Consider the following 21,781-nt stretch of genomic DNA (forward strand, 5'->3'; position numbering starts at 1 on the left):
CTCAACAAATACAATCCATGAAAAGTGAAATTCCAATGCCCACCTTAATAATGGAAACTGCCTATGTAAACTGGTCACAATGTAATTACACCCTCCCGCCAGTGGTGGCACTGAAGTGGATCCACAGAGAAAGGAGTTATTACAGTGTGACAAGTTTACATAGGCAGTTTCCATTATAAATGTGGACACGGGAATTTCTAAAGTAAAATGTTGAAAGGGAATGGGTGCAGGCACACGTTTTTAAAATATATTCTATATATGGAATAGTGGGCAGGATCAAACTGCCTATAATTTGACACTAAAATCAGCATTCTCAGTCAGACAAATTGTAAGGGTGATCAGAGTGAGAATGAGAAATCTGGGAACATTTCAGCCGTTGGAGATCCTCTGATTCTGGGGTTAAAGCACAGTGTGGGATGAGGGGGGGTCCAACACCTCTACACCCTGACCTGAGGCCTGATACTTGGGAGGGCGGTAAGCGTTTAATTCTTTAGCTTGACAGCTCTCGCCTTGAGAAGCACTTACATCCACTGAAAAGTTTTTGGAAGCAAACCTAGGTTGAAGGCATTACATCTTGGACTCGTGAAACTTTTGGCATGTTTTTAAGTAGAATTTCTCTCCAAGGGGTTAACGCCGAGCAGTTTGTATCTTGATTTTGTTGTGGGCTGCATCAATTTCAAGAGTCAGCTCACTTAGAAGAACTATTGTAATAAGTTACAGATTAAGTTGCAATGGGACTACTTTGGGTGAAATTGTGCGGATGGATTCGCTGTGCAGTGTGAGTAAGTGAGAGACTCAGGGTTGGATCAGGAACTGGATGTGTTTGAGGAGCCTGAGCCCCAGTTCAGCCCCCCTGTTGGAAGTGAAACTGACCGACTGCGGCGCTGCTCCCACCGCCCCGACACAAGCCATGGCGGCTCAGTGCGACTCTCTGAGCGGCTACCTGGTGCCGGCTCAGCCGCTGCAAGAGCCCGGAGCCGCCGACCCCGGCTCCAACAGCGAGAGGAGCACCGACTCGCCTCTCGCAGCCTCCGAGGACGACGGCCAGAGTCTCCCGCACTGCACTGACCCCGACTGGGTAGAGGAGAGATTCCGGGTGGACCGCAAGAAACTGGAGGCGATGTTACAAGGTGAGAGCTAAACAAAAAAAAAGCCCTCCTCTCTGCAGAGCAGCCGGGCTTACTATCTAATGGGCGAGTGGGTCAGGGGCAACAGAAAGTTTTAATAACCTCCCTCCCTCCCTCCTGCAGCTGTCTGGTGAGTGAGAGGAGAATCTGGGCAGCAGCCTGGGAGTTGGGAATGAATGCAATAAGTACAGGTCAGGGAGAGAGAGTCAGAAACTGTGAGCAACTTAGTGGAAGTAAATGCAACATGTACAGGTCAGGGAGAGAGTCAGAAACAGTGAGCAACTTAGTGGAAGTAAATGCAACATGTACAGGTCAGGGGGAGAGTCAGAAACAGTGAGCAACTTAGTGGAAGTAAATGCAACATGTACAGGTCAGGGGAGAGAGAGTCAGAAACTGAGTAGCTTATCATTGGGTAAAACGCAGTGACCAATTCTAGAGCTAAGAGAAAAGTTTAGATAATTAGCAGCAAATGTCTACAATTAATGCATCACCGGGAAAGCCAGTTGTATTTCCACAATAACCGGTGATAGCTGCAATAGATACACACAATATAAGAACATCGGATTGGGGTCGTTTCAGCTGGTGATTGAGACTGCAGCTTTACTACTATTGCAGTGCAGACGCGAGAGTGTATATTTGGGGTCAGGTCCGGAGATCTGAGTGGAATGAAGTGTGGCCCGAGACCCCACTGGAAGCTCCCTCACACCCACTTGGGGCTTGATCGAGCCTGCAGTATAACTATAGTGCAACCCAGGCTGTAGGTTGGAGGGTCCTCGGCACTTTACAAATCTAAGCAGTTACAATGTTGTGAGAAATAGATGCTTGTCTGCACGCCCTCAGAAACGTTAACGTTACTGTCCTTATAACCGAGCTATCTCCTGGTCTATAGCGGCCGATCCGGACCAGTTAGTACTGTATAACGACAGCATAGGTCTCACCTCAGACTTTGGCTTACTTTACATTTTCGGGGCAAAGACATTTTTGCAACTGGTACAAATCTTTAGTAATTCAATTAGATAAGTTGAAACAGTTATTGGTTACTGCTTGTGCTCTTGCATAGAATCCTCTGCTCTGCAGCCTTCCTAAGTTTCTAATGCAAAACGTATTTCGAAAGACGTGGCATTTGTTTTTTTTAAAAAATGTACTAGTTTTGTTTTAAAATGCTTCATGACCCCACAGCAGATGTGAAATGTAGTGTGAGTTTGGTATTCTTGAATTGTGTATTAATACCACTGTGTCCACGCTGCTGTAATTTCTGACTAGTAAATGGGCGTGAGTCGATCAACAGGTTTGTGAAGCTTTTTTTCCTGAGTTAGTGACCCACGTGTCTCATGAATCTTGTTTGACTGGCCGCTGATCGGTGCTACCTGAAGCTCCTTGATGTGGGCTTTCACCTCTTGTCATTTATAAAGGGCTTGAGATTGAAAAAAAAATCCCTCCACAGTCATTAAAAAGACATCAGCAAACTTTGTAGAATATATTTGAACTTTGGTTCAATTTTTTAAAAACTTAAATACACTTTAAAGGACAATCTGGACCAACAGCAGAAGTTAAGTAGACTCTGGGACAAGAAGCCTAAAATGACACAGGACAGAAACAGGCCATTCGGCCCATCTGACCTATGCCGGTGTTTATGCTCCACATGAGCTTCCCACCTTACTTCATCTAACTCTATCAGCATATCCTTCTATTCCTTTCTCCCTCGTGTGTTTATCCAGCTTCCCCTCAGAATTACCTTTTGTGTAATTGAATGTACGATAAGATGTCACTTGATATTTTGTACATGCAGTATTACATAGTGATACAGTATGTCTGAGTGACAAAGACTGAGTTTAGTCTACTGACAATTTGAAGTCGCTTTTCTGGCTTAAAAAAAACCTAATTTGAATTAAGTAACACAGCAAAGTGGAATTTAGTGCTAAAAGTTTGAATTATCCAATCATTTGAATTAAGAGGAGCAGACGGCAGCCTGCATTGGAGAGTTAATACTGTATGTTATTGCATATAATTTTCATTAATGAACAAAAGATTAATACATACCCAAAAAAAGGTTAAAAAAGGAAGATGAAACTAGTGCTAAGGTGTTGCGTTTAAGGTTTTCATGAGTCACCATACTGATACATTGCCTCTGTGCCTCAGTACAGCGAGAATTGAACTATAGTGCAACAGTGGCATTTGAATCTAAAATATATATTTTAAAGAGGACAAAATACATTACTGTTTTTTTTTGGTCTAATTACATCTTTAGTAAGTTTGACAATCAAAGCAAAATCTGCCCAATCTGACATTTATCTTTATTTAGCTTAGAGAGGATGTCCAGTTGATAGTTGTATGTGAAGTGGGTTTGATAAGAGTGCAGTCTGAGCACTTTCACAGATTCTCCATTTAAAAGATTTACTGTTGCCGTGCCAACAGGATAGAAGCACCTTTAAACGTGTCTTTGCAAAGTAATTGGGAAGCAGTCATACTTAAAAGAGCCTGCGTGAACCCCGACTTCCCCCATTTTTCTCCTCTATAATAACAATCCTTGGTCAAATAGATGTCTGGGACACCTGCTCTCGAGTCCGTGCTGTGTGTTAACAATACAGGATGACTTGCCCACCAATTCTTCTGTACATATACTTCATAGCCCCTGAATACTGAATGGTGCCTCCCCCATTGTCAAGGGCTGAGATTAGGAACTTACTTTACAGGGAAAAGTTTGTTTTTAAGACTGATCTATAAATGTGTGCAATGGCGCTAATGATTCCAACTGCACTATTGTGACCCTAACTAACCCACAGTAAACCATACACAGATTACTCTAGATACTAAACACACTATCGTTCTAGTGTAAATGGGTGAAACTCAGAGTAAAAAGGTCGTCATTTAAAGTAATATCCTCCCAATCTCATAAAATGACTTGGGGTCAAACAGCTCCTGAGTACTGAAAATAGAGGCTTTAGGACACAGTTATTGTACCCTCCTGACCAACACATCATTTAATCGTACATGTTCCATCGCCTTGATTATTTTAGATTGATCATATAGCATACATAGATTTTGAAGTTTATTTAGAGCGACAAAGGCTGTTGCTAAAATTAGGGATCTTCTGATTTTATCAGCATTTAAGCTGTATGGATTTTTTAAAAAAAGTATGTTGAAATGTTTAAAGCTGTACAGTCTGCTTTAGGGGTACGATCAAAGGGCGAGACGGTCTTCAGCGTGATTGGTTGCATTGTCTGGACACTAACAAAAATATGTCCCCTCATTTCTAGAAGGTTCCGTCTCCCGCTGGAGTGCATGCACTGATTACCCTTCAGTACCTCGAGTGTGAGCCTTGACAGTGAGTGTTGGCAGATGTTTGATTAGGGAGGGGGCGTGGCAGATGTTTGATTAGGGAGGGGGCGTGGCAGATGTTTGATTTTGTGGGGTTGGGGAGGTGTATCACAGCTCAGCCCCTTCAGTCCTCAGCAGACAACAACTTGCATTTATATAGCGCCTTTAACGTAGTACATTGTCCCAAGGCGCTTCACAGGCACGTTATCAAACAAAAATTGACACTGAGCCAAGAAGGAGACATTAGGACAGGTGACCAAACGCTTGGTCAGAGAGGTAGGTTTTAAGCAGTGTCTTAGAGGAGAGAGGGTCAAAGAGGTGTGGGGAGGAAATTCCAGAGCTTAGGGCCGAAGGCACGGCCGGCAATGGTGGGGCCAGGGGAGTGGGGATTCACAAGAGGCCAGGATTGGAGAAATGCAATATATACAAACACATGCACAGTAAGGGGCACTGGATTGCTAACAGGAGCTGCAATCCTGGCTGTTCACTTTTTCCACCTATTGTAGCACCCTCACTGCCAACCCAGCTAAGATCATCTAACTCAGCAGAGAATGAGAATCAAACCAGGGACATTCTGATCCCTATTGTTCATTACATGCTGCCATTACCAGTTGAGCCATAGGCAAGCTGTACGAGATTCAAGGTCTTGATTTTTGATCTTAAGTTGTGGAAAATTGGAATTTTAGAAATTGTTTTAAAAATTAACTACGTTACGAGGCATAATTGGGACATGTGCAGGGACCTCTCGCTAGAGCATGACTTCTCATGGAGATTGGCCGACTTCTGGTACCAGGGTCAAGTGACCGTTCACGTGAGTCTTGACAGGGGGTGTCGGCACGCTATTCGACTGTCGAGTGCATTGCGAGCGAGCTTGGTCCTGATCTTATCACCCGAGCACTCAGCATCTACACACATGCTATTCTACCGGGGTTGCTGGATAGGCATGGGAATCCGGTTAACTTTCTCTTCCCTAACTCAGCGTTGAAGCAAATTGTAGTTTCCCCCCAACAACTAACTTGGCTGAGATCAGCTAACTCGGCACAGATCAATCCTGGGACTTCCTTGGTGGATCAGCCACTAACTGGATAAACCCAATGAGTTATTAAGGGAGCTAATTAATTTTCATAAAATTATCTTAAAAGCCTTGATAGCTTTCTTGATTTTAGAAAAAAACAAGTTGACAGTTTTAATTTCAGTGCTCTGTTTTGTGAGGGGAATCTATAAGTTGCATGTCCTGAAGCTCACTGGTTGATTTTAAAATGATGTGAAATACAGCTGTTGATATTCTGGTCACATCTGCTTAAAATTTAACCTTGGAATGAAGTTGTCACCTTGGACTTGGGATGTCTAGCCTGGTTTTACAGTGGCACCCGGACAGTTTAAATGGTCAGCTAATGTAACAATACTGTAGGCATCATTTAGCCTTTATTGTTGCTTGGCTATGTAGATGCTACTTGACTGATCACAGAAATAGATCGACAAGATAATTACAGGTGAGGAAGGGCATTTGCTCATCTTGGTTCATCCATCCAGAAAGATCTGGAAATCCTCCAATTGTGGCATCCAGTTGTTTTTTTAAACAAGTCCCAGGGTTTTTGCCTTCACCCTCTATCCAGGAATCCAATCAAATTGTTGATCGTTCTTTGTGTGAAGAATTATTTCTTGGTATCAGTCCTAAATGTGTTATTTGCTGGTTTGAACCCGATGTTTGTTGATTGTGTTGTGGGGCGAGGGAATTTGTTTTTCAAAGATAAACAGTGGTTCTATTGGTCAGAGCTGCCTGTTCTGACTGATACAAATGGGGCTATATCTCTGTTGTGCTATCCTGGTCTTACTGTAGAATCATAGGTTACAGCACGGAAGGAGGCCATTCAGCCCATCGAGTCTGCACTGGTGGGTGCCTGTGTTTTAAGTAGGCCTAAAGGGATCCTACAGGATTCATCACTAAACCTGCGGCGAGTACACCACTGCCAATGAAAGAGAAACTACGAATAGATGTGGAGCAGTATTTGGAGATGATACAAGGTTATTGTTGAATGTACAGTAAAATACTTCTAGACTTCTGGAAACCGTATCCTGTCCTGCACTGTTCTTGTAATGTGAAAGAAATGGGTCAGTGAATATTATATCAGGAGAGGTCTAATCTGTGTGCATTTTTACAATTAGCCCTCTATTTGACAGATAGATAGCACTCATATAAATAGTAACCACTGGGACTTGGGAATTGTGAGCCAGCTTTACCTAACTGGGAGGACTGAAATTAAGAGTGACCTGGTCACTTGGCTAGCCCGAAGTTTGTGGGGGGGGGGGCGAGTTGAGAGTGGGGAGGGGTGAGAATGGACAGAAGTAAAGTTTGCTCATATTGTGATTCACTGAACATGATTGTCTGGAATTTGCTTCAAGTTGTTTTTTCTCTGCTGGGGACGGGTTAATGATTGATGGCGCACACCACATATGTTATAACGCCTGTCTACAAGCTGCAGCTAATTAATCATTTAAAATATTGATCTAGACTTTACGACATTTGAAGTTTAATACATGGAAATACTTTCCGTAATTACAGGCTGAGAATTCCTCTCTGGATCATTGCGGTAGACTAGTCTGTACTTTAACCATCATCAGATGACGTGTCTAAAATGGAAAGCCAGATGATTTTTAACAATATAATAATGCTCAGGCGCGAGGATTGGGTTCCTGAAAGAGATTACAGGAACAGATATAATCTTTTGAGAAATTGATCTGCTAGACAAGTCTGTTCTGCAGAATCACTTCAAGGAGCACAGTTTCTCAGCTGGGATCTAGCATGGTTAAAGATTGTCACAGAATTTGTCCAGAAGCCTCTCCTTCATTACATCCTGACAGGGACAATTAAATTACTGGAGACCACGATAGAAGATGACGTCAATGACACTGCATTTAGAAATCAGTTCTTTAACCTAAATCATTTAGGGTATGTTGGTGAGGCATGTGGTTTTGTTATTATAAAAAGTTCCAAACAGCAGAGAACTTTGAATTCCTTTTTCAACCATTGTGAAGACTGGAGAAGTATTTCTGGAGTGTGGCCAATGATGTATTAAAATTGTGTAGAGCACCTATACCATCCATTGTGTGGAGCCCTCTACTTGATGAGATCAAGACTTTATCCTCAATGTATTCTGTAATAATCTATTTCCATTCACTAATTAATTTAGAACCAAATATATTTTGATATGAAAGGAGTGGTGATTTTCAGCAACTGAAGTTTTCATCCACAGGCTTTAACTTGTTAATGTGAAGATGAAAAACATGATGATAGTGCTTTTTTAAAATAAATGAAAGATTTAAATAGCCTTTCAACCTCAGTGAGTTAAAAATTTAGGACGTTGAATGTGCCTGTTCTTAAATAAAAATGATTTTATTCCTTCTCGAGTGTTTTCTTTCAGATGTAAAATCTCACCTTGCCTGAGCAGAGAGCAATCTGTGTGCCAGGGTCAATTTAATGCCACCTATACTAGGTAGAGAGTGACCCGAGTCCTGTCATTCAGTGACATAGCCCATTGTCACTGTAACATCTCTAACACGTTGTTACGTTGTTATTTTTAAAGAGATACAGTGACCTGATTTTGTTTGCAATCTATAATAATGCCTGTGGTGGAACATACTGTTGGTGTGACCAGTAATGATAGGTTTGTGCTTCAGAAATTACTGCCTGCAATAGCAGTGAAGAATATATAACTTCTGGCAATTACTGGAGAGAGTACTGGTCAGAATGTATTTCTTTCTAATCTAATCTGTTTATCTATCTTGTCTGCCTGTCTGTGCCTATCTGTCTATCCATCTATGTTCTTACTCCTCTATTTATCTTGATATTTTGCTCTTTCTCTGTCTCCTCTTTTTCTCTCTCTTGCTCTCCTCGCTCATGCGCTCTCTCTCCCTATCTCTGTCTTGCTCTCCCTATTAATTACAGTGCTGTTAATTGGTTTCAAACTTTGTTGCCAGTGGGTGTGTAGATTATCAGAGTACTGGATCAGTAACAAGCTGGAGATTAATGCAGCTCTTTGTGAACAGTGGTTCATCGAACTTGTAAAGTAACATTTTTCTTTTACAACTGATGAGCAGGATCAGCTTCCTCAAGGCCTGGCTTTGTGATTGAGGAAGAGAAAGATGATAAGGTGGTGGCATTACCATGCTTCATCTGTAGAGAGCACACTGACACCAGCCTGCTCCCTTAGGCACTTCTCCGTTATGTGTGAGGCTGTACTCCAGTACACAACTAGATCTTTTTCATCAGTAACCTGCATCAGGTGGATGCCACCAACTGCAATCATTTTCTGCGTTTCTCCTGTAATTTTTGGCTCTTTGGGCATTGATAGTTCTACATGATGACAGACAAAATAAACAGCTCTTTTTTCAAAACTGTTCTCCCGGTGAAAGCATTGGTATGTGTAGCAGGCTTGTTGTATTGCCAGGGCCCTTACGAAGGCTGTTGCAGTCTGTTGGCCTAGTGACTGGAGGCCATCTATAAAGAATGCGTGGCCAAAAATCCTCCAACGCAGTACGTACCTCTTGTAAGACTCCTTTTGGAATGGAGACAATCGGATTCACAAACATTGTCTTGGCCTAGTTCTACAGCCGCACCTGTGTCAGCTCCACCCCTTCCTTCCAGGGACAGCAGCTTGAACCAGACCGCCAGCTTTTTGAAGAGGGCTGGCATTTTCCCCCAAGATTTGTGTTGCTGCCTCAGGCTCTTGAGTTCAGGCAAGGGAGGGAATGGTTGGTCCCGAGGGAGCAGATGGAGGTGGGCAAGGATCTGGGCAATAAGTGAGCGCGATTTTGCCTGGAGTAGGATGCAGGCGGTGGAGTTCTGGGTGAGGTCGGAACAGAGAGGGTGATGTTTTGGAATACAGTTGCCAAGTTGCAGATTGAGTATATCATTATTCAAAGGAATGGTAGGTCTGTCTGGAGAAAGTATTTTCAACGTGAAGCACTTTGTTTCCTGAGGCCTCCATCCCCTCTGAAAGTTGCAGTCCAATGCTGTGTTGTCTTCTGGGATTGGGAAAGGTGCTGAGTCTGTTCACCACGGTGATAGCCAGCAAGAGACAGACTTGGGAGAAGCTTCATCGAAGCAGGTCTTCTTGCACCAGCAAGGTGGGTTACCTTGACTTGCTTTTGAACTGTAAAGATAAGGCTTTTCTTCTTAACGAGTTTAAACTTCTTTTGGAAAGAACCATTTTGGGGGAGGGGCAGAACTATATTTTTCTTTTACACCCTCTTTCTTCCCCCACCCTTCCTGCCCAATATTCCTCTTCCAACCACCACCAACAGAAACAGATTGGTTATTCATCTCATTGCTGTTTGTAGGATCTTGCTGTGTGCAAATTGACTGTCACGTTTGCCTACATGACAGTCACTGCACTTCAAAGTAATTAATTATATGCAAAGCACTTTTGAGATATTTCTGAGAAAGGAAGCATTTTTGACTACAAACTATTGACGACTTTTTTCCTGACTGTGGTCTGTGCAAGGTGACAGCCAGGTTCGATTAAAGAATGACTCATTCTGGCTGTAGTACATTGACAGAGTGTCTGTTGGTACAGGTCAGTGAGGTCTTGATGTTGGAATGTTTATCGCTACTGTTGATCTCCGATGGAGGAACGGCTCACAGTTCATCTAAAATGTTTGAAACGGGTTAATTTGTTCCCAGGATTGGACCAAGCCTTTCAGTTTTTAAAAAAAAAACCTCTAAATGGGCCTTCTAAAGTATATTTTTGGCAGCTGTATTTGAGTTTGAAAGATACAATTTTAATCTCCTTTGTTCACAAGTTATACTTCAAAGGAGTTAGAAAGTATATCTCAGTGGATTTATCCCAATTCATGAGTCCATCTGAATGAGACACAAGTTTTAGTTCGAGAAACATGATTTGTTATTTTCTGTATTCCAAGGAGGAGTAGTTAAGTTATATATTTTATTGACTTGCCTTGGCTACTGTTTACTTATCTGTTTACTGTTAATAAATCTGTTGATAGGTAATAGACTAAGCTGCGGTTTGATAGCGTGTTTGCTCTACCGCTTTCCAAAGTCGAGGAGGTTACGTGGGGGCAAGTGATGTATGCAGAAAACTGAATAGAGTGACTAGGGTTTCTGTTCAACCTTACCTAGATATTGGGTGGGTGGAGACGCACTCTAGTTTGTAGGGAGTGAGGGCCCGCTCATGGGAGTGGTTTTGGGCAACGCACACGAGGAAAATATCTGAGGTAAAAGTCCAAAAACATTTAGCTGTTCAATTTATTCTGGAATCTTGTTGTACGGAAAGTAGCTGCTGTTTTTGCCTGCACATTAGTCACTGAAAGTAATTCCAAGTATGTGAAGCATGTTTTTTGAGATGTTTGAGAGAAAAAAAAATGAACTCGTCTCGTCAATGTCCCTAGATGCCTCACGTACAGAGAGCACAAGTCACAAAGTGAAGCATTAAACATTTTAGACCTGTGTCTTCTGCAGATTCGATTACTCCAATGTGCTGGACACATGAGTTCTTCCTTAATTCTACATTAATTACAAGGTCCTAAATTCCACTGCCTCATCCTATTGTGCTTTAATTCCTGTTCCTTTACAGGGCTCTAATTCCCGTTTCTCCTTATTTAAAAAGGGTAGTAGGCAGAAGGCTGGAAATTATAGACCAGTTAGTTTAACATCTGTGGTGGGTAAAATTTTGGAGTCTATTATTAAGGAGACAGTAGCAGAACATTTGGATAAACATAATTTAATAGGACAAAGTCAGCATGGCTTTACAAAGGGGAAGTCATGTCTGACAAATTTGCTTGAGTTCTTTGAGGATATAACATACAGGGTGGATAAAGGGGAACCAGTGGACGTAGTGTATGTGGCATCTTGTCGAATGCCTTCTGGAAAGAAGGCATTCGACAAGATGCCACATAAAAGATTATTGCTCAAGATAAAGAATCACTGGATTGGGGGTAATATTTTGGCATGGGTGGAGGATTGGTTATCTAACAGGAAGCAGAGAGTTGGGATAAATGGTACATTCTCGGACAGGCAACCTGTAGCCAGTGGTATTCCGCAGGGGTCGGTGCTGGGTCCCCAACTCTTTACAATCTATATTAATGATTTGGAGGAGGGGACCGAGTGTAACATATCAAAATTTGCAGATGATACAAAGATGGGAGGGAAAGTAGAGAGTGAGGAGGACATAAAAAACCTACAAGGGGATATAGACAGGCTGGGTGAGTGGGCGGAGATTTGGCAGATGCAATACAATATTGGAAAATGTGAGGTTATGCACGATGGCAGGAAAAATCGGAGAGCAAGTTATTATCTTAATGGCGAGCAACTGGAAAGTACTGCAGTACAAAGGGATCTGGGGGTCCTAGTGCAAGAAAATCAAAAAGTTAGTTTGCAGGTGCAGCAGGTGATCAAGAAGGCCAATGGAATGTTGGCTTTTATTGCTAGGGGGATCGAATATAAAAACAGGGAGGTATTGCTGCAGTTATATAAGGTATTGGTGAGACCGCACCTGGAATACTGCATACAGTTTTGGTCTCCATACTTAAGAAAAGACATACTTGCTCTCGAGGCAGTACAAAGAAGGTTCACTCGGTTAATCCAGGGGATGAGGGGGTGGACATATGAGGAGAGGTTGAGTAGATTGGGACTCTACTCATTGGAGTTCAGAAGAATGAGAGGCGATCTTATTGAAACATATAAGATTGTGAAGGGGCTTGATCGGGTGGATGCGGTAAGGCTGTTCCCAAGGATGGGTGAAACTAGAACGAGGGGGCATAATCTTAGAATAAGGGGCTGCTCTTTCAAAACTGAGATGAGGAGAAACTCAGAGGGTAGTAGGTCTGTGGAATTTGCTGCCCCAGGAAGCTGTGGAAGCTACATCATTAAATAAATTTAAAACAGAAATAGACAGTTTCCTAGAAGTAAAGGGAATTAGGGGTTACAGGGAGCGGGCAGGAAATTGGACATGAATTTAGATTTGAGGTTAGGATCAGATCAGCCATGATCTTATTGAATGGCGGAGCAGGCTCGAGGGGCCGATTGGCCTACTCCTGCTCCTATTTCTTATGTTCTTATGTTCTCCAGCACTGCAGTGCTTTAATTTTTTTTTATTCGTTCATGGGATGTGGGTGTCGCTGGCAAGACCAGCATTTATTGCCCATCCCTAATTGCCCTTGAGAAGGTGGTGGTGAGCCGCCTTCTTGAACCGCTGCAGTCCGTGTGGTGAAGGTTCTCCCACAGTGCTGTTCGGAAGGGAGTTCCAGGATTTTGACCCAGCGACGATGAAGGAATCGTGATATATTTCCAAGTCGGGATGGTGTGTGACTTAGAGGGGAACGTGCAGGTGGTGTTGTTCCCATGTGCCTGCTGCTCTTGTCCTTCTAGGTGGTAGAGGTCGCGGGTTTGGGAGGTGCTGTCGAAGAAGCCTTGGCGAGTTGCTGCAGTGCATCCTGTGGATGGTACACACTGCAGCCACAGTGCGTCGGTGGTGAAGGGAGTGAATGTTTAGGGTGGTGGATATGGTGCCAATCAAGCGGGCTGCTTTGTCCTGGATGGTGTCAAGCTTCTTGAGTGTTGTTGGAACTGCACTCACCCAGGCAAGTGGAGAGTATTCCATCACACTCCTGACTTGTGCCTTGTGGATGGTGGAAAGGCTTTGGGAAGTCAGGAGGTGAGTCACTCGCCGCAGAATCCCCAGCCTCTGACTTTTTTTTATTCGTTCATGGGATGTTGGCGAGGCTGGCATTTATTGCCCATTCCTAATTGCTTTTGTAGCCACAGTATTTATATGGCTGGTTCAGTTAAGTTTCTGGTCAGTGGTGACCCCCAGGATGTTGATGGTGGGGGATTCGGCGATGGTAATGCCGTTGAATGTCAAGGGGAGGTGGTTAGACTCTCTCTTGTTGGAGATGGTCATTGCCTGGCACTTGTCTGGTGCAAATGTTACTTGCCACTTGTCAGCCCAAGCCTGGATGTTGTCCGGGTCTTGCTGCATTTGGGCTCGGACTGCTTCATTATCTGAGGAATCTCTATTCCTCTGGTACTACAGTGCTCTAATTCCTATTTCACTAGTAGCACAGTGCTCGATTTCTTCCTTTTTAGTACTACAATGCTCGAATGCCCCCTCCTCTAGTACTACAGTGCTCACCAGCCTGAATTGGTTCCCTATCTTGCTATGTAGCAATTTCAAAATCGTTCTCCATTCACAATTTCCTGATGGCCTCACCCCTTTTTATTTGCACTCTTCTGACATTGACCTCCTTTGTATCTCCCTTCTCTCAACTCCACCTTCAGCTGCAGAGCCCTTAGTTGTTTCAGCCCCATAGTCTGAGACACTCTTCCTATGCCTCTCTTGTTTTGCTACCTCTTTCCTCTCTTCCTCAACACTCGCCTCTTAGATCTAGCTTTTGGTCACCATCTCTAATCCTTCTGTCACTACTGCCTGGTGTCCATCTCTTTTTGCCTCTGTAAAGTATTTTGGGATGTTTTATTGCGTTCAAGGTGCTATGTAAGTAAAAGTTGTTGTTGTGCCTCTTTGCTTTCCTTTCTACACATGACCGTTGAGACAGTGCTTATGACTTGGTCAGCTCAGAGTACTGGGCCGTGGAGAGCCAGTAGCTGTAAGGAAGGGAGGGATTCAGTTCTATAGTCATTGCTCAGAAATGTGCATGTCTGTGAGAGAGCATTACCTCAGACTTGTACAATGTTGTTTTCAACTCCACTTGATGATGTTATTCATTAGATTACAATTCACTTTCATTTGGTTTGAATTATTTCTCTCTAGCACGTTAACCAGAACCCAAGTATGTGTGTTCAGACAAAACGTATCCTCATAGTGAAAAGTTGTGGCTTAACAGAATTGTTAATACATTGTATCCTCTGTCTATTCATCCCGAATCCTTTCCTTACCAGCCTGCCCAAATCCACTGAAGAGTAAAATGATTAGAATTCACAGATTTTAAAGTGCCGCATGTTCTATGCTCCACTGGTGAATGATTGTGAAGTTCATGTGTTTGTTGCTTTCTAGTACAGTGGCAAGTGGAGGCTAGTTGACAAGGATGAGCTGAAGAGAAGGCAAAGCTATTATTGTTGTGGTTGCCACAGGCATTTCTTTAACATTGGGGAGACTGAAGCCATCGTCTTCAGTTAACGCCACAAACTTCATTCCCTAGCTACCGATTCCTACCCCTCCCACCTCCCTGGCCACCGTCTCAGGCTGAACCAGACTGTTCACAACCTCGGTGTCCTATTTGACCCCGAGGTGATCTTCCAATCCCATATACTCTCCATCACCAAGACCGCCTATTTCCACCTCTGTAATATTGCCTGTCTCTGCCCCTGCCTCAGCCCATCAGCTGCTGAAAACTTTGTCATACTTTTGTTACCTCCAGGCTCGACTGTTCCCATGCTCTCTTGGCCGACCTTCCATCTTACACCTTCCCTAAGCTTAAGCTCATCCAAAACTCTGCTGCCTGAATATAACTCGCACCAAATCCCATTCGCTCAACACCCCAGTGCTCGCTGACCTGCATCGGCTCCTAGTCCATCAACGACTCTTCTCAAATTCTCATCCTCGTGCCCGCATCCCTCCGTGGCCTCGCCCCTCGCTATCTCTGTAACTTCCTCCAGCTCAACAACCCTCCGAGAACTGTGTCCCTCCAAATCTGGCCTCTTGCGCATTCCCCATTCCCTTCACCCCACCATTGGTGGTCGTGCCTTCAACCATCTAGGTGCTAAGCTCTAGAATTCCCTCCTTAAACCTCTTTTCCCCCCCCCCCCACTCTCCCAATGCCTCCTTCCTTTAAGAAGTATTAAACCTGCCTCTTTTTTTGTCAATTTTTGTTTGATTATGCTCCTGTGAAGCACCTTGGGATGTTATACTGTGTTAAAGGCGCTATGTAAATGCAAGTTATTGTTGCATTTAAAATTTGGCTAAAGTAATAGATTAATAGAATTGCTGCACTGTCACTGATAAGAACCTGTATCTCCAAAATAATGAAGCAAAGTTTCAATAAAAGAAAGGAGAAAAATAAAAATAAAGTTAAGTAAAAGAGAGAACATATTTAAATAGTGCCTTACACAGCCAATGAATTACTTTTGACGCTGTTTTATAAGGCAAATAAATGCAACAGCTAATTTGTGCACAATAAGGTCCCACAATGAGGTGTATAACTTTTTGGTTGATCTGTTCTGGTGGTGCTAGTTCAGGGATGAACGTTGAGTAGGACTCTGGGAGAACTGTTCTTTGAGAAAGTGCTGTGAGATCTGTTATGTTCACCTGGTTTTAACGTCTCACCTGAAGGATGACACCTCTGATGATGCTGCACTCCCTCAGTACATACCCTGAGGTGTTAGCCTAGTTTATCTGCTTGAGTCCTGGGGTGGATCTCCAACAAGAGGCAAGAGCACTTCCACTGAGACCAGCTGAAAACTGGGAGCTCTCAACACAAAGTAGCTCGGGATACAAAGTCGAACGGTATCTCCGAATACGTAAAGCTGAAACACATGGAAAGCAGAGCAAAAGATGAGAAAGCTATGAACACTCACAATGTTGTCCAATGACACAAGATGCATCAACGAGTCGCTGCATGGAGCGAAGCAGAATGCGGGTGCTGCTGACCAGCTTGCGTTTACTGCCCATCCCTTAGTTGTTCTGAGAAGGCAGTGGTAGGCTGACTTCATGAACTGCTACAGTCCATGGGGTGATGGTGCTGTGTGGGGATTGTTTTACAATTGGCTGGCTTGCTAGGCCCCTTCAGAGGGTATTACGAGTCAGCCACATAGTGTGGCCAGAGTCACATGTTTACCAGACCAGGGTATAGGTCTGCATCTGTGAGCCCTCACAAGGGTGACTAGCAGAAGTAAGATTCTGCCCTGGCCCCTTGCCGTCCAATGCTTCCCAACTGATAGTTTTGGCAGGTTTAGACCAATCTGAAAAGTTTGGGTTCTGATTTCAGATTTCACTAGTGGGGTTCCAGTTCCATTTGGAACTTTAATAGGGTTCCTGATCTCTCTCACTCGAAGGTGAATACCTTAAACTAAGACCATAAATAAAAGCAAAACAATGCAAGTTCTGGAAATCTGAAACAAAAAGCTGGAAACACACGGATGATCAGTCAGCATCTGTGGAGAGAACAGGCAGTCGGCTCTTTAGGGTCATGTCCTGTTCTGAAGAAGTGTAGGATCCCGAAATGCTGATGTGTTTGTTCTTTCCACGGGTGGTGACTGAGCTGCCGGGTGTTCCCAGCCTTTTCTGTTCTTTGCATTGGGAATATGTTACTTTTGAAGCTAAAGTTTCTTTCTCACCATTTTATCCATAAGGGGTTTTACCAATTGGGAGTAGGTTAAGCTTTAATTACCATTTCCAAAAAAAAATCTGTAAAAGCCTTGATCTGAATGGTTAAGGAATTGGAAACGTGTCTTCACTTTCTAACCCATGCTCATTGAATTTTGGCACGTTCAGTGAATTAATGTAATAATTACAATTACAGTGTATTAGGATCAGCACAAAGCTTTGTATGGGATGTCTAAAGAAAACAAGGATTATTGTGTTCCTGAGAGACTTGACTTGTGAGTTATTACTGCATGTATCCCTGAAGAAACATGACATTTGGTGCACGTTGACCAAGTACACTTAGTGTTAAAAGCAGTATTGTTGAGTGATTAATCAAATGCTTCTTAACAGATGACTTATATTAAACCTCTCAATGAATACCCTTGCTAATTGTATTTTGGTGAAAATGTTTAATATTAGTGGCATTTCTACTGGAGCAGAGGAGATATTAACAGTTTTTATCAAATTATGAAGAGTTTTGATAGAGTGAATAGGGAAAGACTGTTTCCTTGGGTTTGGTTGTCCATGACAATGGGGTCATCATTTTAATATTGACAGTGACAGAATGAGGGGAGAGGTCAGGAGACATTTGAAATTTATTTACGCAGGTTGTTAGAGCATGGAATGCTTCACCAGAGAGTAGTTGAGGCAGAGACTATTGCATCTTTTAGGGGACGAGCAGATAAACATTTGAAGCAGAGGAAGACACAGGACTATAGGGAGAGAGCAGGGCAGTGGGAATGGTTTTCGATTGCTGCAGCACAGACCAAATGGGTCGAATGGCCTCCTCCTGTGCTGTAAACTTCTAGTGTGATTCAGCAAATCAGTAGCTTGAGATTGATGGGCATATCTAAAAATTGATTTTTATATCTTCATGTAAATCGATGAAGGATCAGCTGATTACTAAAAAGATAAGGATGGAATCTCAGATGTAATGTGTTTAGAAATTGGGCAAAAGTTAATGGAATTGTTCAGGGGGCAAAATCAACACTTGGTGTGCCAGGCAACTGTTTAGTGAATGTGACTTAGATTGACCGAGATAGTTTGTACATTTTTCTTGTCCTTTTTTTTCTGAAGGCGGCTGTTTTTAATCTGTGGTTTAACTTTGTCATCCTTGCATGTTTCGGTTAACTAGAAATTCGAGTGATTTATTTGTGGAAATATTTCTGCTTTATTTTTTAATTGCCATCTTGGGGGGGAAAAAAGCAGTTTTTAAAAAAAAAAATGGAGGAACAAGGAAAAGCCACTTTGCTCACTCGGGATCGGTTTTAACGTAAAAATCCAGTGTGTAAGTGCCCAGCCAGTAGAAAAACAACTATTTGGGTTAAATGTAAAGAATAAATTACATTATTTTTCATTTTATTCCTCTGACTCCAGCTTTTTGTGGACCCCCCTATGTGATGGCGTGTCTGCATCCAACTAGGCCGCACCTAGGTGGAATTCCCTCCCTAAACCCCTCTGCTTCTCTATTTCCCTCTCCTCTTTTAAGGCCCTCCTTAAAATCCACCTCTTTGAATAAGCTTTTGGTCACCCCTCCTAATATCTCCTTCATTTTATTTCCCCCTCTGCTTCTGTGAAGTTCCTTGAGACATTTTTCTACATTAAAGACACTATAGAAGTGAAAGTTGTTACCACACAATATGTGAATATTGCACTGTTTCTCAGTCTGTAATTTATAAAATAAATCATTATCTGTGAGACAAAAGAAATTGGGTTTAAATGTAGAATTCCTACCCAATGACCCACAGTGATGTTGCCCTCATAATCCAAAGACACTCTGTTGGTCATTAGGTTTAGTTTTAGCTTATATTTTGACTCGCTTTCAGTTTTCACCTTTTGAATATTGCTTTGTTAATTCTTGGCCAAAATTGGTTGGGGAGAAGGGGCGCTGTGGATTGATGTCGGGTTCAGTGGCTGTGTAACACGGACCTCGGGATTCAACCTTAGCCTCAGGAGGCAGTCAGCAGGGAAACATCGAAGGGGAAGTGACAATGGCAAAGGAAAGTCGGCAGAGAAAGACAGAGGTCAAATAACCGATGGGGAGGGAATATGGCGAAATGGGAGTTCTGAAGGAATAAGACCTAAAAATTGCCTTGGATCTGGGGTCAGGCTGGGATGGGAAAAGGCACGGGGGTCGGACGGGGAGGGAGAACAACGAGATGCAGGGCGGTCTTCGTGGTTATCTGAAATACTGGAAGTGCACTTTTGCTAACAGCAGGAGGCGTCCACCTGATGCGTGAAAATGGTCGGCATAGAGAAATAAAGCATTGTGTCATTTGATGTTTACAAAGATGTGCCCTCCAGAACTACTTGGTTAGAGGTCCCCCGTGATGCTTATTTTTAATCAAATAGTTGAATTGAGCAACTTATCAAATGGAGTGTTTTGTTCAACTGGCTGGTTATTTGATGCCTTTACACTTCACTGAGAGTATAAACTACTTCCAGATTTTTTTCTGTAACATATACAGTGTGTTGATTGTAACTCAGCAGCTGAAAAGCAAAAATAAATATTGTTGTTTTGTTATTGCAACATTGCCAGCGATCTTCTGTAGAACAGTCACACTGCAGTAGCACCACATGCGGAGATGCTAATTTCCTGGAAATGTAGATGCTGCTGGTACCACCCATGTTATTTATTTATTGTTGTGAATACCTTCTCGGCCTGTAAATGAGTCCTTTCGACTGGCTTTAAAAGCCAAAGCCACATCTTTTCACAGTTTGTAAACAATTCTCGTGTAGAAGTCCTTCTGCTTAGTAAATTGTGACCTTGATTTGGATGAGAATGGGAGAGCGGACTCCAAAGCAACAGGAAGGAGAACACTACTTGCATATTTATAAGGCAACATGAACAGGTGAAATATGTGCAAGAATCTTCATTGAAACTGGGGTTGAAGTGGAACTTTTCACAGCTCGTTGAAACTGGGGCTATTTCCAGAGGAATGGAATGTAACTAATGTTCATATTTAAAAGGTAAGTCTAAATCCTGATCTTGGGGAATTACAGTTCTGTTTGCTTGACATCTCTAAATAGGAAAAACACTGAAGCTGATTTAAAAGGGAAGCAATTTAAGTGCACTTAAGCAGAGAAAGTACAACATAGATCTGTGAGGGCTCGGCAAATTCAAACCCTAGTACATCTGTTAGCATTCTTCAGGACGTAATTGAATTGTTGGACGATGGTATTGTTGAGTTTCTTGACTTTCTGAAGCCTTTAATAAGGTATTTCATGAGAGACTTGTGACAAAGTGAAATCTCGTGGGAGAAAGGAAAAAGTTGTATATGCTAGATAATTTATTGAATTGATTTAAATAATGGGCAATGGGCAACCAATAGATACTACAAACATAATAACGCTGCTCAGCACCTGAACCATCACTGATGTTCCACAGTGTGAAAAGGGAGGGGGATACTTGGTTCTGTATCTCACTCAGTCTTGATCTGTAATTTTTTAAAACTCCTTGGTTAGTTCTTTCCTATGCTAATTCAATAATAAAGGCTTGCATATTACAATGTGTGCTCCCTGGCTACCTCCATGTGCTATAGCCGCATGGCATGTCAACTGTGCATGCGCTGTTTATCTGTGAGCAGTGCAATAAGTGAGTCTATCTATAAAACAAATTGGATAGGAGCCCATTAGTTCTCCTTATTGAAACAGTTGCCATGAGAAGGGTCTTCACGCAGGCCAGGGAAGCATCAAACTGAGCTGGAACTTGGCCTCACCCAGCCTAGTTATTGTTAAGACAGAAACAGAAAATGCTGGAAACCCTGGGGCAGCATCTGTCGAGAGAACTCAAGTCAACGTTCCAGGTGTGGAACCTTTCCAGAGTGGTTCTGCTGAGGCCAATTATACCACACTCAGCACTAATTCAGCACAGACTGGGGACTGAACTTGAGATCTTCCTGGTCTGTTTGGCTTCGTGTTTGAGAAACCACATGTGTTTCTTACCGAATAATTTCAAAGATGATTGTTCCTGAGTACTTAATAATATTGCCAAAAAAAGTAAAAAAATCTCTCCCTTAAAGCAGTGTTACATTCCTGTTTTTTTTCTACCTTATTTTAACTTTAGATATTTTTTGGGATCAGCATCTCAGACCATTGTTGTAGTTAAATCTTTCCTCTTCATAGCCCAAATAGAGTGTTTTCACTTGCCCACCTCTTTGACCAAGATTTTGGTCACCTCTTCTAATATCTCCTACTTTGGCTCTACCTCCATTTTTGTCCGATTGTGCCTCTGTGAGAAATCTTGGGACATTTTTCTACATTAAAGGTGCTAGATAAATGCAAGTTGTCCTCCAGATATCTAGGTAAATTTGTTGCGTCCCCAGGGATAAAACAGAGAATCATCTTCACTTATTTCAACTTGCTGTTTTTTTTTTATCTCGTGCCCTTATGTGATCTTCCTTGATTTTGAAGGTGACAGAATAACACTGCACTGGACTGTGAAAGAAAGACGTGCATTTCTATAGCGCCGTTCACAACCTCATGACCTCTCAAAGTGCTTTACAGCCAGTGAAGTACCTTTGAAGTGTAGTCACTGTTTTAATGTAGGAAACACTGCAGCCAATTTGCACACAGCAAGGTCCCATAAACAGCAATGGAATAAATGACCAGATAATCTGCTTTAGTGATGGTGGTTGAGAGATAAATGTTGGCCAGGACACTGTGGATAAGTCCCCTGTTCCTTGAATAGTGCCATGGGATTTTTTATGACCACCTGAGAGGGCAAACAGGGCCTCTGTTTAATGTCTCATCCGAAAGATGGCACCTCTGACAGTGCAGAACTCCCTCAGTACTGCACTGACATGTCAGCCTGGATTATGTGCTTAAGTCTGGAGTGGGATTCAAACACACAACCTCTGACTCAAGCATGAAAGTGCTACCATTGAGTCAACGCTGACACCTTATAACTGATAGGTTTTAATTGCTAGAAAAATTTGCTCAATGTAAAAGAACAAATGAATGAATGCAACTTTGGTTATTAGGTTTACCTATCCCCTAGAA

The 21,781-nt window shown here is 42.6% G+C and overlaps 1 protein-coding gene across 3 annotated transcripts in view; it reads left to right on the forward strand.

Annotated features, from left to right (window-relative positions):
* The first annotated feature begins 793 nt into the window (after window positions 1-793).
* Window positions 794-21,781, forward strand: part of LOC137340191 (protein bicaudal C homolog 1-like) — a 255,822-nt gene continuing 234,834 nt past the window's right edge. For 2 of the 3 annotated variants that reach the window (XM_068002585.1, XM_068002586.1), the window contains exon 1: window positions 794-1,130. In XM_068002585.1, coding sequence (XP_067858686.1) covers window positions 818-1,130 — 313 coding nt within the window. In that variant the 5' untranslated portion in view covers window positions 794-817. The remainder of the gene's footprint in view (window positions 1,131-21,781) is intronic. The other variant, XM_068002587.1, reaches the window with a different exon arrangement.

This window comes from Heptranchias perlo, chromosome 21 (genome assembly GCF_035084215.1).
Source record: "Heptranchias perlo isolate sHepPer1 chromosome 21, sHepPer1.hap1, whole genome shotgun sequence".
NCBI lineage: Eukaryota > Metazoa > Chordata > Chondrichthyes > Hexanchiformes > Hexanchidae > Heptranchias > Heptranchias perlo.